This window comes from Nycticebus coucang, chromosome 13, assembly GCF_027406575.1.
Source record: "Nycticebus coucang isolate mNycCou1 chromosome 13, mNycCou1.pri, whole genome shotgun sequence".
NCBI classification, from domain to species: Eukaryota; Metazoa; Chordata; class Mammalia; order Primates; family Lorisidae; genus Nycticebus; species Nycticebus coucang.
Genome location: NC_069792.1, coordinates 18,539,361 through 18,556,609, shown reverse-complemented (window position 1 = coordinate 18,556,609; position 17,249 = coordinate 18,539,361). Strand labels below are relative to the sequence as shown.

The following is a 17,249-nucleotide window of genomic DNA, read 5'->3' as shown; positions in this document are numbered from 1 at the left end:
CGCTGCTGTATTCCTTGATCACTTCTAGGAGTTTTGTAGTAGAGTCCCTAGTGTTTTCCAGATACACAATCATATCATCTGCGAAGAGCGAGAGTTTGATCTCTTCTGACCCTATATGGATACCCTTGATCGCCTTTTCTTCCCTAATTGCGGAGGCTAAAACTTCCATTACAATGTTGAAAAGCAATGGAGACAGTGGGCAGCCTTGTCTGGTTCCTGATCTGAGTGGAAATGATTCCAATTTAACTCCATTCAATATGATATTGGCTGTGGGTTTGCTGTAGATAGCCTCTATCAGTTTAAGAAAAGTCCCTTCTAGACCAATTTTCTTGAGTGTTCTGATCATGAAGGGATGCTGGATATTATCAAAAGCTTTTTCTGCATCAATTGAGAGAATCATATGGTCTTTGTTTTTTAATTTGTTTATGTGCTGAATTACATTTATAGATTTACGTATATTGAACCAGCCTTGAGACCCTGGGATAAAACCAACTTGGTCATGATGTATAATTTGTTTGATGTGTTGTTGGATTCTGTTTGTTAGGATCTTGTTGAATATTTTTGCATCTATATTCATTAGTGATATTGGTCTATAATTTTCTTTTCTTGTTGGGTCTTTTCCTGGTTTGGGTATCTTGGTGATGTTTGCTTCATAGAACGTGTTGGGTAGTCTTCCTTCTTTTTCTACATTTTGGAACAGGTTGAGTAATATAGGTACTAATTCCTCTTTAAAGGTTTGGTAGAATTCTGACGTGAAACCATCTGGTCCCGGGCTTTTCTTTTTAGGGAGGTTTTGTATAGTTGATGCTATTTCTGAACTTGATATGGGTCTGTTCAACATTTCCACTTGATTCTGGTTAAGTCTTGGGTCTGGGTGAGTATTTCATGAGGAGAACCCCCCGGGCAATTGAAGCAGCTTCAAAAATACACTACTGGGACTTGATCAAACTAAAAAGCTTCTGCACAGCTAAGAACACAGTAAGCAGAGCAAGCAGACAGCCCTCAGAATGGGAGAAGATATTTGCAGGGTATAACTCTGACAAAGGTTTAATAACCAGAATCCACAGAGAACTCAAACGTATCAGCAAGAAAAAAACAAGGGATCCCATCGCAGGCTGGGCAAGGGATTTGAAGAGAAACTTCTCTGAAGAAGACAGGCGCAAGGCCTTCAGACATATGAAAAAATGCTCATCATCTTTAATCATCAGAGAAATGCAAATCAAAACTACTTTGAGATATCATCTAACTCCAATGAGACTAGCCTATATCACAAAATCTCAAGACCAGAGATGCTGGCGTGGATGCGGAGAAAAGGGAACACTTCTGCACTGCTGGTGGGAATGCAAATTAATACATTCCTTTTGGAAAGATATATGGAGAACACTCAGAGATCTAAAAATAGATCTGCCATTCAATCCTGTAATTCCTCTGCTGGGCATATACCCAGAAGACCAAAAATCACAACATAACAAAGATATTTGTACCAGAATGTTTATTGCAGCCCAATTCATAATAGCTAAGTCATGGAAAAAGCCCAAGTGTCCATCGATCCACGAATGGATTAATAAATTGTGGTATATGTATACCATGGAATACTATGCAGCCTTAAAGAAAGATGGAGACTTTACCTCTTTCATGTTTACATGGATGGAGCTGGAACATATTCTTCTTAGTAAAGTATCCCAAGAATGGAAGAAAAAATACCCAATGTACACAGCCCTACTATGAAACTAATTTGGGACTCTCACATGAAAGCTATAACCCAGCTACAACTTAACAATAGGGGGAAGTGGGAAAGGGGGGGGTGGGGTAGAGGGAGGGGAATCGGTGGGATCACACCTGTGGCATATTATAGGGGTATTTGCGAAACTTGGTAAATGTAGAATGTAAATGTTTTGGCACAGTAACTGAGATAACGCCGGAAAGGCTATGTTAACCACTGTGATAAAAATGTGTCAAATGGTTTATGAAGTGAGTGTATGATGCCCCATAATCATATCATTGTATACAGTTATGATTTAATAAAAAAATTAAAAAAAAAAAACATTTATAATCCTTCATAATTCTTACTTATTTTTAAAATAGTCCAACACATCTCAAAACTGTGTGTAGAGTAAGTCTAATGTCACCTTTGATCTTAATAAGTATGAAGCACACAGTAAAAACATCCAGGTTTACAGATGAACATTTGTCACGATGAATTCCGTAGTTGCCTCTGTTTGTATTTGAATCACTAAGTACTTAGGAAAGATGTTTTTAAAACATTTTTCTTTTATTAAATTAAACAGCAAAGATTCTAAGAAATGATTCAAAATCAAGATATATCTAGGGTGACTCAAGAGATTTCAACTACCTTGAATTATTTAAAATGATTTGCAGACAAAAGTCTGGCTAACAATTTAATATACTGAAATAATTGTTAATTTATCATACTACCTTGTTTCCCTGAAAATAAGACCTACTTACAGGAAAGATAAGACATCCCCTGAAAATAAGACCTAGTGCATCTTTGGGAGCACACCTTTTTTGGGGGAAACGGTATATAGCCATGACTAGCGCACGTGAAGATCTGACTACATTGACTGCAATTCTCCCTCCTCCTCCCCTGCAGTTAGATTCCTGCCTAGCATGGATGGGATGGGGGCAGGGAGGTGTCCCAGATGTTACTACACTCCCTGGGCGCCGTCCTTAGAAAAGATTGCGTATTCCTGGCTTAACTCTCTTAAACACTCATCAAAATGTAGTAGTCCTTCATCACTACTACAGAAAACTAAACTGATTAATGTATTCTTGATGGGAAGCTTTGTCAGCCCTGAATCTTCACCACCCTACACTTCCGTGTGCATTTTGAAATTAACCTCTAAATATTCTTCCTTAATGAGAGTAAATCTGTGCTATAAATTAGAAATTCAGCCCAGGTAGCTGTGAGAGTTAAACAGGACATCAAATTTAAAGACTAAAGAGCAGACTAATGTAAAAGTACCCACAAATTCTCTTATCTAGAAAACAGTACCCTGGTGTCTTGAAAAAAAATTTTTTTGTAGGTTGATGCATCATACTTAGAATCAATTGGTATATAAAAGACACATTATCCTTAGCAACAGTTTTAGCCACAGGCAAAATAATTATATATATATATATATATATATAGTAAAACCTCCATAGTTGACCACCTCCCTGCATTGATCACCAAGTTGAATTAATTTTCATAGACTGGATGTGCACCACACGTCCATATCACTACAACAGGCCTAGTTCCTTATGTTGACCACCTCTCTATGTCGGCCAGTTTGTACAGCCCCTTGGGTGCTCAACTTATACAGGTTTTACTGTGCAGAGGGGGCAAAAAAAATGTACAGACATTTTAAGAAAGGAAAAAACTGCATTAAAATTGTATTATTCTAGTCACATTTGACTTATGTAATTACCAAAAATACAAGATGCAATATACAAGAAAATGTAGCCGAGCATTGTGGCAGGCGCCTGTAGTCCCAGCTACTCGGGAGGCTGAGGCAAGAGAATCGCTTAAGCCCAAGAGTTTGAGGTTGCTGTGAGCTATGACGCCACGGCATTCTACCGAGGGAGACATAGTGAGACTCTGTCTCGAAAAAAAAAAATATATATATATATATACACACAAGATAATAAATGTTATTAGTATATATTGAGCATTACAATTTTAACAGTCATTTCCTTTCTTAAAATATACATTTTTTGGCACCCTCTATGTGTCTGTGTATATGTGTATAAATCCATCATTTGAGTTTATTTTCAAAGTGCCGATATTTTTGTGATCCAGCTTTGAACTCTATGAAGAGTATATTTCTCTTGGGCAACAGATACTAATACTCAATGTGAAATTCCAGTGTCTTAATTCCATAACCACTTAGCTCAAGAGAGATTTTTGATCCCTTCAGAAAATGGCTCTACTGATGTTTTCAAAAGATAGAAAAGCCTGTGATTTGGAAATAATTCTGCTCTATATTGCTTTATAGTTGCATATCTTGATTCTATGATTTTGTTCCTAAATAGGTGTTTTGTTGGTCACCAGGATTCACACCCAAGAATGTTCATAACAGCTAAAGGTGTGGAGCAGGAAGAAAGGCCACTGTGGGGTCAAGGAGGAGACACCTGCTGTCACCCAGAGGGGTGGGGGGTGCTGGTAGAGCAGGGGAGTGATGGAGACATGCAGAGAGGTTTTGTATGTTTTAAAAGCAGATTCAAGAAGATTTTCTAACATGTGGAATGTGGGGAGTTGAAGGAAAGATACTCCTAATTTTCACCATGGAAATAAATAGATGGAGAAAGTCGGGAAGGGGAGGAGCAGCTTCACCAGAGGACATCGGGAATCCCACTTCTGCCACATCGTGGCAGAGAAGCCTTAAGCCGCCACATCTGAGATGTCCAGGAGGCTGGATACAGGCTGGATAAATACTTGGAATTCTGGGCTAAGACCAGAGATCTGAGAGAAACTCACATAGACGTGGGCTATGAAGCCACAAGACTGGATAAAATCACCCAGAAAGAGACTGTACGTACAAAGCGGAGCGAGGAGTCGAAAGCGGAGCGAGGAGTCGAAAGCGGAGCCCACACAGCCCAGCACTCAGCCAGCAGAGTGAGGTGCTGCGGGAGTAAAGGGAAGAGTTTTGAAAAGGAAGGATTGTGCAACTAAGTTAAATGCTTCCAAGAAAACAGGCAAAACCTTAAAGAGCAAAAAAGCGACCACTGGACTAGGAAACATGGAGGTCCCTGGAGACTGACGTGCAGCTCAGTGCAGGAGACTGGACTGAGGCTGCATCGAACTTTGCTGAGGACGACCTAAGTGAGAGTGTACAGAAAGGGACGGCATGAAGCCCGGGCAGGAAAGCTTGCTGTGAAGGACAGATCAGACCGAGTGTCATCAAAGAAGGACGTTTTAATTAAGAAAAAGAGACACTAGACAATGCTGGGAGCCAAAGTGGTAGGGTCAATGGCCAAAAACTAACTTATTAATGATACATAAGCTGTTTTTTGGAACAGGGCTAGGAATGGGGGATGACATTCAGAGCGGATACTGGTATTTCAATTCTCTAACTGTTGTTAATAAGGTAAATGTGTGACCACAGGAAGGCGGCTCAGACGTAATGAAGGAAAGGCTCACTGCAGGTGAAGAGACTGTGGGCTTTAAGGTCCAAAATCCTGGGTAGATCAGCATTTGAGTTGTGAACACTCCCAAATTGGTAACAAGAGTTGGATAGACAGAAAATGATTTAAGAACTAGATAGTTACTAAATTCATGTGTGGCAGGGAGATATTAAGGAATCCATAAAAGGGAATCAACAGGGAAAGGAGATGGGTCAGCAAGACTCATGGCGTAAAGTTCATATGTGCTGGGATTCCCGACCGGGGTAGGAGGGATTGGGGGGGATGGCTGAGAAGCAGGAGGCAGCAGGACCTGGGGTACGGCGCTGGGAACAGACGGCACCTCTCCCTGCCGGGGCTCTGCGTAGGCAGCATCATCCCGTGGCAGTGGCATTCCAATTAGGTTTTATAAGGAGGTGTGGAGAGCAACCACAGGACGGCTGAGAGCATGTGGAGCTCACGGATGGGGGCTGAGCTCTGGGAGCACAGAGGAGCAGAGGAAACCCGGAGCTGGAGAAACCACTTCCCAAGCGTGCCCTGTTCATCACCTTACCTGTGTTTCCTCTTGCAGTACACCAAAAGATTATCGAAAAGAAAAAACACCCGTTCCTGAATATTTCCAGAAGAAATTTTCAGTAAGACTCCACACATGAGCATCTCAGTGCAGGTGTCGGTGATGCTGGAGCCCTGAGTCGGGAGACATGCAAACACGTCTGAGTACTTGGCTGAAACTTTCACGTGTGATTATTTTTCTCCTTAAACTTACTTTAAAGCTAAAGGTAAATTCCTGATTATTGTTTAACTTAATGTTTCTATTTTTAATATTTGTGTTTTAAAATTCAGAACATATATTTCATATTTCTATAATAATCACCGATATAGCTTTTCTGGTCAACTACAAAAATGCAAGTTCAACTAACAACTCATACCAGCAATAAGAAACATGCAAAGTGGGAAGCTAATTAAAAGAGTTTTATTATAGTAACTTGATTATTTATATTACAAACACAGTATAATAGATTTGGAAAAAATCTCCAGAATTTCATGTACTTTGTCTTAAGTTCATTAAGCAAAGACTGATATAAAATATGAATATAAATCCCCATTCCAGGGGTAATAATTTCTTATTACATATTTATAAAGAATACTATCTCTATCTTAGAAAAAAGTTAGAATGGAATTAAAACGTAAAAAAGGAAACTTATGTTGATTCTTGTACAAGAGACCTACAGAACATCACGAATAGCGGATTGAATTAATAGCAATTCACAAATAGTACAGGGTCCCTTCTCCTTAGACTGTTTCTTATGGTGACTGAGGTAAGCCAACCCAGGCTAATAAACTGTTACGCTGTGAAAGGGTTACTGAAGATCTTATTCTGGTACATGTATGAAATAAATCTTCCCAGGAAGTACCTCAAATTAACACATGCAGATAGAAGTTGATGCTTGACTGTATGACAACAATATGAAAAGGGATATCTCTTCCATTGTTGGTAGTTGTCTTTATTAACAAATGCAAGGAAATTGGGCTGACTCTAATGGCAATCTTATCTTACAATGTATTCAAAGTAGATCAGGGGGCCACCTTTTTTTTCTTCTGCCACACCCTGGAAGAATAAGAGTTGTCTTGGGCCACACAGTCAATACACCAACCATAATGAAAGCTGATTAGCAAAAACAAAAAAAGGTTTGTGCATACTTTTCATGATATCCAACACCACAGATGAGCAGACAAAGTCCTCACAAAATCAGTGTGCCACCCCAGGGCTGCAGGTTGGACATCCTGAGGAGTCTTTCTCCTGGCTACCAACCTGTACGGCATGTTACTGCACTGGACACTGCAGGCAATTAGAATTGTGAGTATTTGTGTATTTAAACATATCTAAATATAGAAAAGCTACAGTAAAAATGTGGTATAATATGCTATGCAATGCTACGTGGTATATTATAACACTATAATATGGTATATGAACACAGTATATTATATATTAAGTATGTTAGAACCTCCACAGTTGACCATCTCCTTACATTGACCACTTCCTTAAGTTGACCTAATTTTCATAGACCAGACATGCACCACATGTACCTATCAGTACACCAGGCTAGTTCTGTATGCTGGCCACCTCCGTGTGTTGACCACTCTGTTACAGTCCCGTGGGTGGTCAACTTGCAGAGGTTCTACTGTATAATGATACACGTATCATATATATGCATTATATGTATAATTATACAAAACATGTATATTGTACTTTATTATTACTGTAACTTTCCTATGTTTAGATACATAAATACTTACACTGTGTTACAACTGCCTACAGTATTCAGTGTAGTATCAGTAACACGCTGTACAATTGTGGTCCCTAGCCCCAGGGCATCAGACTGCACTCAGTGAGTGCCTGTTAGGAGTCAGGCGGCACAGCAGGAGGTGAGCTGGTGAGCCAGGAAAGCACCATCTGTATTTACAGCCGCTTCCCACCACTCGCATCACTGCCTGGGCTCCACCTCCTGTCAGATAAGCAGTGGCATTAGATTCTCATAGGAGCACAATCACTACTGCAAACAGTGCATGAGGATCTAGGCTGTGCCACCCTTATGACAATCTAATGCCTGAAGATCGGAGGTGGAGATGTAATGAGCTTGAGTCTTCCAGAGACCACCAAACCATTCTCTCCTTATCACCCAGCCCAGTCCACAGGAAAAATTGTCTTCCATAAAACTGGTCCCTCATGCCCAAAAGGTTGGAGACTGCTGCTGCACAAGTTCATAGCCTAAAGTAATATGCTCTGACAGATAGCCTAGATGTTTAGTAGTTTATACCATCTAGGTTTGTGTAAGGACACTTATGACGTTAATACAATAACATCACTTAATGACACAATGCATTTCTCAGAACGTATCCTATAGTAAAGCAACATAAGCACAACAAAACTTTACCTAAATGGAAACTAAAGTCCAGTTTTTAACACGTCTACAACACCCTAGGCCAGTGGTTCTCAACCTTCCTAATGCCGAGACCCTTTAATACAGTTTGTTGCTAATAGCAATGAAAATAATTTCATGGTTGGGGGTCACCACAACACGAAGAACTGTATTAAAGGGTCACAGCATTAGGAAGGTTGAGAACCACTACCCTAGGCAAAGTGCTAAAACTTTTCTCATCTGGTGTAAATTTCCAGCAAGTTGGCCTCATTGTAATAAGGAACTATTCATCAATTAACTAACAACGTATTAAATTAGACTGTAAATTCAGTTCTCCTGGTTAACACTCAGGTCTTTCTCATGCATTTTTGTCAACTAAATGTTGCCTGTCAATATCAGAAAAACACAAACTGACTGCAGAGAGAAACTACTATGTCGGAAAACATGAAAGATGACAGGAGGTCTTGTAACTTCTCCACTGCATCGGCAGATGAATATCTAACAGAACCAGTCCTATTCCCAGTGGAAAAGAAACTTAATAAAAATGATGAGACGGGTGCTTCATAAGAGGACAGTTTTTATATCAAAAAAGTATCTTAAGAAATAGATGAAGCATTTGAGTGTTCTTACCAAAGAATCTTTTAAAAATACTATAAAATCAACCATCATATAATTTTAACATAAAATGAATGACCTCCCCCCAAAACACCAGACTCAGCATTTAATTTACTCTTTGTCAGATTCAAATGATTAACTAATATTATACACTGAATTCTGCTATATGTCAGATAAGACAAACTAATAATATAAATTTTCATTTTACCAAGATAAAGTCCTATCGAACTTTCCCTCTCTCCCTTCATATGAAACGTTGTTCCTCTTTTAAAGTGGTTTTACTTTCAGTGGTCTCTTTCCAAGAACCACCTATCCTCAAATATCAAGAATCATCTATAAATCAATTCTATCTCAAGACCGTAGACAAATTTGTGTATACCAAATCAGATAGTACTGAAGACAAAAAGAAACCGTCCCACCTCCAGTATCTGCAAGGCTCACATCCATGAAATAACAAGAAACGTGACTTGAAGTCAATGCACTGTCAGAACAAACTCAGTCAAATGTCAGAGCAAATATTCCAACTCTGACAAGAGGTGATTTTAAAGTAGTCTTGTAGTGTTCTCCATGTAAAAAGCTGATCAAAATCGTCAAAGATCAATTGTTTTCTTTGCTTTTGTAAAACACAATAATTATCTTGAATCACATTTTCCCCAACACCTTCGGAGGTTAATAATTCCTCCTTTCATCTTTTACTGAGATACTTTTTTCTAGATTTGAAAAATCAATTCTAAACAGGCATGTCAAGGACTGAAAGCTGAATTACTAAAGGAAGTAATGCTTATCAATACTCCCAGGCTTAGTCTCAGAACGGCCCTGTTCTATGAAATGAATCACTGACTCTGAGTAAACAAGCTAATAAACTTCTGTTCCAAGGCACATTAATCATTTCCCTATGATTACCTTCATTAGACTATCTTGTGGGATGTCCTGAATGTGGCATAAGATAAATGACTGAGTATAATAAATTACAGTAATAAAAGGCCTAACTTCAAAAATAAACAATTAAAACACAAGCTATAGATCTTCTGGGGTGGCAGTTATCACATAAATGCAGATGGAAACCTATTATCTATAGTACGATCATCTTACATTTAAAGGACAACCAGGAAAACAAACTTAATCCAAAGAATTTGTGAAATTTTTATCACCCTGGATATAACATCACACTGTAAGGAATAGAAGCTTAGATGGCAGCCTGCCTATTTTCAAACCTAAATTTTGCCAGCTGTCAATTAAAGAACTTGGGTAAGTTAAATAGCCATCATTTCTTTTAAATCTGTGTCATGGGGATTATAATAATACTCAGCAAACTTTGGAGACTCACCAAGACTATAATGCAAACACTGGAAGATCAGTATTTCTCCAAAAAGGGGATTAAATGACTGGCAGTCAAGGACCACTGCCCTTTCCTTAGCAAATTTACCCCAGCAAGATTGGTGGAACCTTGGATTTTGACCTTGAATCTTGAGTGTAGTAATATCAAGATGGAAAAAACTATTAGAGCCTCTTCACTGTAACTCGGGTGCTGATGAGACTGCCAAACAGTTCCAGCTCTCTGCAAGCTCTTTTCAAGTCTGATACTACAGCTTTTCTGTTCATTCTATGAGCCACCCAATATCTTTTAAATTAAATTTTCTCTTAATTTCTATCACTTGGAACCATATCACCTTAAATAATATAATACCTTCAGCAGATAGGTGCATATATCAGACAATTGAGAATTTCTCAAAGCTTTAAAATATGATCTAATTTTCAACTCTGCAATAATATACCCTATATACAGGAGAGGGGTGCTGTATTATCTCAAAAAGGGGTTACCGTCCACCTCTGCTCAAAAGCATGTTTTTCTCACTGTCAAATGATTTGCATTCAATAAATTTCGATTGCTGTGTTTGCCTAAATTCAACATACAGAAATGTAAATAATTTAGTAGCACAAAAGGCTCGATAGGCAATTTATTGGCGAGATTTTATGGTAAAAAAGATGGCTTCATTTGACTACAGAGGAAATAAGACTGTAGATAATTTAGTCGTGTATGTAAAGTCACAATCCACCTGAAATGGAAATAGTGCAAATTCATGGTGCATCAGACTTGCATCCCAGTCAAAGCAAGTTTAGACACTTTAGCAAGCATGTCCTCTCTAAGGTGGTCCTGGACCATCTCTGGGAACTTGTGGAAGGTGCTGGAGAGGAGCTGTTTACCACCATGAGCACGAGGCTCCTCACCTGGAAAACTCTTCCAGGAACTCTGTGTTCTATAACTGTCACGTCACCCTACATCACCCTGCATCTGAATTGGGCCCTGTCCTCACTCTGCCGGTGCCACTGCATATACGCATGAGGCTGTCTGCAGGCTGAGCAGTGATCTCTGTAAGCAATTCAAAGAAAACTAAACTATTCCCACCCCCTCCCACAGCCTCAATTCAGTCTCTATGAGTCTGTGTCCCTATGGAGTCCTCTGAGGCTAACACTTTCTCCTAAACTTGCCAGAAAAGACCACACCTGAATACTGACAATTCTCCCTTTTCTGATGTTGTGGACCTGGATGGGCAATCAAGGTCTTATTACAAGATGCCAACCTGTTGGCTGGTCCTTGCTCCAAGGTGCGGCACTCTCCTACAGCCCGCAAACTCCCAAACCCAGCTGTGTCTTTCACAATCATTGTCAAATGCTACTCAAGTCGAATTCATGTTGCCACATTTCTTGGAACCCAACTTTCTTATTATTTCCCCTGTGCCCACCGAAGTCTATTCCTATCTGATCTCCCTAAATACACCACAGAATTCCTGTTTCAATGCCTCGTTTTTCTCTTTCACTCAGAGTGTTGTAAAACCACCAAAGCCGGTGAAGTAAAGGGACACTCTGCTGAGGGCGACATGAGGCCTCCTACAGCCCTATATATTCTCCTTTCCAGTGACTGGTGCATAGTGTACAAATGGCATGAATCATTTTTAAAGAATCTCTCATTTTTGCATTAGACTCCATTTTAGGATGTATACCAGGATGAAACAAAATTAGGACAGAGTCCATTTCCCGAGGACACCAAAAACTTCCTGAAGGTTTTGTTTTAGTAAAAGTCCTGGCAGATTTCACTGACAAATCCTACAATTTAAAACAAAGTTTGGTTTTTCTTCCAGTGTTTGAGTGACAAGGGAACTGCAAAAGCAAACTTTAGTCCATTTTTCTCATCCCAGCAGGACAACAGCTCCCCAGGAAAGGAATTATCATCATGAATCAACTGTAAAACACACAACCATTTTAACTGATTGAAAGAGGTAGTGTTCATACCGAATGGAGGTCACCCAGACACTTGAAATGGAAGAATACAAACAAAAAGAAAGCTAAGTCACATCCAAGTAAGCATGAAGATTCACAGCAGAAAGTGGACAAACTGGAGAATTCCTTAAGGTCAATGTCTGAGGTTTCTTTGCCTATCTGGGTGGATATAAATTTTAAGTCCAAATGAAAACTAACATTGAAGACAAGAAACCAATTCAACCCTAGAGCCTTAAAGAGGAAAGCAATCCACTTGCTTTTCTGTTATATGGTATTAGGCTTGGGAGCATTTTCAACCTTCTTTACACGTTTAAAAATTACCTTCGCTGCTTCCTTTATAAAAGCAAGAAAAAATTTAACCCAGTCCAAAGCTCAAACTCATTGAAATTGAGGAAATTTAAAGACAGGATTTTATTTTATTCTTTGTATGGAAGTAAAGTAATACAGAACTCCAACCCCATGACATAACTGAGATTCAAAGTTACCGAAGCAGAAAACAAAAAAAAAAAAAAAAATTTTTCCTTAATGACTGGAGAAATCCTAGCATTTTTCATCTTGAATGGACCTTAAAAACTAGATGGTAACAAGCTCCTTCAGTCTAGAAAAGAAGACATCAAAACTTAGGTTAGGTGGGCTTAAAATGGAGTTCGACATCAAACACCTAATTTAGAATCTGAAAGTACACATAATAAACCTTATTCCCCATCTTTGCTTCCCAAGGATTCAGGCTATGTACTTATTGACCAAAGGTAAAGCAGAAAAAAGGATCATCTCGATGTACAAATGCTGAAATGCCAAAGCCTATGGCCCACACAAAACTACTGGCTCCATCGCAGACCTCCCAGGGAAAAGTTCTAGGCATCCTCAAACTTTTTAAACAGGGGGCCAGTTCACTGTCCCTCAGACCGTTGGAGGGCCGGACTATAGTTTAAAAAAAAACAACTATGAACAAATTCTTATGCACACTGCACATATCTTATTTTCAAGTAAAAAAACAAAACGGGAACAAATACAATCGCACTGCCTCACGTGGCCCACGGGCCACAGTTTGAGGACCCCTAGAAGCCAAAGAGCTGCCACCAGGAAGTTATTTTAAGGGCAGGTGCTATGGCTGATACCTGTAATTCCAGTGCTTCAGGAGGCCAAGATCACTGCACACCAAATTAAGACCAGTTTGGGCAAGAAAGCAAGATCCTGTCTCTACAAAAAAATTTAAATTAGCCAGGTGTGGTGACACACACCTATAGTCCCAGCTCCTAGGGAAACTGAGGTGGGAAGATTGCTGGAGTCCAGCAGATCAAGGTTACAGTGAGCTATGATCATGCCACTGCACTCCAGCCAGGACGACAGAGTGAGACCATGTCTCCATAAATAAATAACCAAATGAATGAACAAATAAGTAAATAAAATATTTTAAAATACTATTCAAAGTTAGCACTTCTCAGAATTAATTACAGTCCTCTAGCAATATCTAGAAAAACTGAGCATCCATGGTTCCATCTAATACCAAGAATTCTACACATAGCATGCTACATAAAACTAGTTTAAGCCTGATTCTTGAGCAAAGTGCATGTACCTCCCAGCCTTCAATGTGAGACTGCCATTCCTCTAAAACTTCTAACTTCTCCATCTGCCTCTTGGCCTCGTTTATGTTGGAACAGACAGCTTTCATGGCTTGGAGGGCTTCCATCACTGCCATGTAGTCACTGTGTTTCCGTGGAGTCCGCTTCAGCAACTCCTGTTTATATGCAAAAAAAACAAATCACCCTTTGATCTTCAACTTTCTAGTACAGCAGGTTCAGACTGACCAGGAAATGAAAACTGCAAAGATCGTGAGAGCCACTTAAATAAGCAACATCACCAACTCCTCTAAGATTAAGATCAAAACCAAAAGGTCAAATCAATGAACGAGTTTTACCCCAATGCACATTTTGCAGTCACTTTAATTTTTCCCTCAAACTTATTTTGTTTTTAAAAATTAAGTTGAGTTTCTCCTTTCAAATTGGCAAACGTTTCACCAGGAGCATATAATTTTTTTATAAGTTTGACTTTTGCTCAAACAGAAGCATCTTTATATGGAACTCATTTTTTTCAATCTTTCACAGAAAAATAATCTTCAAATGAATACATCTCATAATTTCAAAAATAATTTGAATGCCTTATTTTTTAACATCTCTTGGGAAACTATAAAAACACATTATAAAACAGCAAAATCTTTAAATAACATTTTATATACCCCAGCAAAATAATTTATACATTCTGCAATATTCCCTCATTAAAGGAGCAATTTACGCTTTTTCCCCACTCAGGTTCTTTCTTTGTGATGAATGAACTGCCATAACCTATCGTTTAATACCTTTTTTTTTGGTGTTTAGGAGTTTTTTTTTTTTTTTTAACCATCAAAACTAGAATAATCTTTAATCTTTTAAACATATTAAAAGGTCTTTTCAATGTTGTTTAGAAACACCAAATGAAACATCTTCACCCACTGTCTAGACAGTTGTGACCACATTGCTTTTTAATTAGTCATTTGTTTCTCTACTACAGTTGCCATCACCATGTCACTAACACAATCACAGCAATTCTGAGGCAACTCTTGAAAAGAATTTTCAAAATTCTCCACGTGTAATGGAAAAATCTGCAGTTGTTTTACTCCTCTGAGTTCTGTCCTCTTATTGTTAAGAGTTCCGCCATAAACTCTGACCCCACATTTGATATGGTCATACTGTCGGCAGAGTGATCAGCAGGAGAACGCACGTTACATCACCCCCAAGATTAGGTTTAAAGAGTTACACTGAGTCACAAATCCATGGAAGAGAAAAGCAGGCTTCTCAGAGATTCTGAAGGGCAGAAGTCTCTGTGAATTGTGTGATGTAGTCAAGTCAGTCGGTAGGCCTTGATTTGCGCCTTATAGAATTGTGCCCACAGGGTACCTGTGGAGTTGAGACATGAATCTGCATAACACAGGGAGAGAGACAGCCATCAGCTAGCAGTTACCTGCTATGAGCCCTGTGTTGATTGGCCAACTCAATAACTTCAAGTTCCACAAATAACACCAATGCATCTGTTTTTCAAACACTATAGCCCAATCCATTTATTATTATATTTTTCTCCGAATAAATAAAGTCACCCCAAATCAAAGAGAATCCCAGTACAATTTTCCAACCGGTAGTACACAAAGACAGACATCAACATTAACCCCAATACGGGGCCTACATGAGCAAATGGTTTTTCCATGTTTGTTTGTGAAGCTGTATCTTCCAAAAAAGGGGAAAGAATATCATCTCTCCCCTGCTGGAAGGGACTGACATCTTTCTTGCTAAGCAAGGATGTGTCCACAATGCTATCTTCTGCAAGGTCAGTTCAAATAGCTGAGGTCATCCCTAATTGCAAAGTGACTTGGAACCACCACTGTGTCATGACATATTCTTAATATCCGCATCCCTGTGTATTCTTAGAACCAAATAATCCCCCGGGATTTCAAATCAGGATCAGGAAAAAGTGCAGTTCTGAATACACAGGCAGTGTGAGGCACGAAGCCAGAGGTACATAGGGATTCTCAGAATGACAGGAGGCACATTTGTACCGGTGCTCCCTACCCTCCAAAGACTGTGTCAAAGTTCTGCAGAACTGGAGACCCCTGTGTTGGCCTCTCTCTACGGCTCCTTACGGCTTAACCAAGCAACTCCAGACTTGTTTTTGTGAATGAGAAACAACCCTTCTAAAACAAATTTTACACAAATACTTAATTTATGTAATTGGCAAAGTTGTAATTAAAAAATGCATTTTTATCAAAACTCATAACCCTTATTTCTTAAAAAGCAAATCAAGAAAAATACCAGCCCATAGCATTTCTGAGTATTTTTAAAAATTTGGATACCAAGGGATAATGAATATGTTAAAATCAATCAGAATCAACTAGGTAAGAATAGTAATGGCTCACATTTATGAAGAATATATTAAATTAAATGATTTACATATAATTAAATTAATCCTTATTAGGTAATCACATATATGCACATAGATGTGTAGTCACACATACACCCACATATACACGTTCCTAGGGGTATATAATATTATATAATCATCACCATCATTATCTCTGTGTTTAAATGAAGAAGCAAAGCTCTAAGAGTTTGGACGACATGCCCCAGTCACACAGCGAGTAAGTAGAATACTTAGAATTTGAACTCGGAGCTCACATGCTTACTCATAACCCCAAACTGCCTGATGTTATGGTTCCAAAAGAGGTGGTTTCAAAATTTGCTATCCTGACCCACTCAGAAACCCCTGCAGTACAGACAGTAGTGAGTACATTACAATCGTTTTCATAATAAAAATACTGGTTACCATAATGAGGCAGCAGGCCCAGAATCATGAGCCTGGCCTGTCTATCTTCTGCAGGCCACGTCTTCTTAGCAATCTCATTCTACATTCCATGTGACCCACACCATTCCCTAACTGTAATTCTTTAAAACCCAGGCTCTGAAATTATGTAATTTGGACCCTAACTTCATTAGTATCACAAAGTCACCCAGGTTTGAGGAAATCAAAAACCATACCACCAGTGGACTTATTACAAAGAATGAGCCGTATGATGTGCCGTGTAAAACTGGTCATAATGAACTTTATGGGATCTATCTTGACACTAACGCATTTCCTCTAAACGGAACTTAAACAAGTATGTCTTCTAGAAGCCTCTTTTAGTAGCTTTTCTGCTGAAAATTTGTTTCCTGCACTATAAATCAATTTGTGGCAAAATAGCCACTTTTTTCCTAATAATTATGGTCGGCCCTTAAGAATGTCATACTTTTCAAAAGGAAAAAAATGTAAAAAGATCACCAGCAAAACATGCAGGTATAAGGAAAAGGCTACAGTGAGGTAGGATATAACATACCTTCAAAATGAGAGGGTACTTGCATATTCTTTGTATTGGGGTTACTAAATACCCTTCCAAGGGAACGTCTGTATTCTTCCGTCCTCCAAGCAGCATGCAGTTCTGGGGTGAAAATAATTATTGTTAATTACATTTTTAAATCTTAGGTGGTGAAACATTCTTTAAAGCTTATATCTTTATAGATCTTCTCTCTCTAAGAAGGGTACATTCAGTCACAAATAACATTTACAGAGAGAGAAACACTTAGGATACAACCCAAAATGTGTTTTGAATCTGTATCTTAAAAATTAACCCACGTATATTCTTCTACCTATGTAGTCTGAGAAAAAAGACAGAAGTCAGAAAGTGATAGCGATATGGATGGATGGATGGATAGAGTTTGCTTATAAAGAAAGGGTACACTGTGTTGTAGAAAT

General features: G+C 38.8%; 1 protein-coding gene across 4 annotated transcripts in view; it reads right to left on the bottom strand.

Annotated features, from left to right (window-relative positions):
• Positions 1-17,249, bottom strand: part of PREX2 (phosphatidylinositol-3,4,5-trisphosphate dependent Rac exchange factor 2) — a 299,369-nt gene that overhangs the window by 198,547 nt on the left and 83,573 nt on the right. For all 4 annotated transcript variants that reach the window (XM_053558919.1, XM_053558921.1, XM_053558920.1 and 1 more), the window contains 3 exons: positions 16,834-16,935; positions 13,513-13,674; positions 5,675-5,808 (listed from right to left, as the gene is read on the bottom strand). In XM_053558919.1, coding sequence (XP_053414894.1) covers positions 5,675-5,808; positions 13,513-13,674; positions 16,834-16,935 — 398 coding nt within the window. The remainder of the gene's footprint in view (positions 1-5,674; positions 5,809-13,512; positions 13,675-16,833; positions 16,936-17,249) is intronic.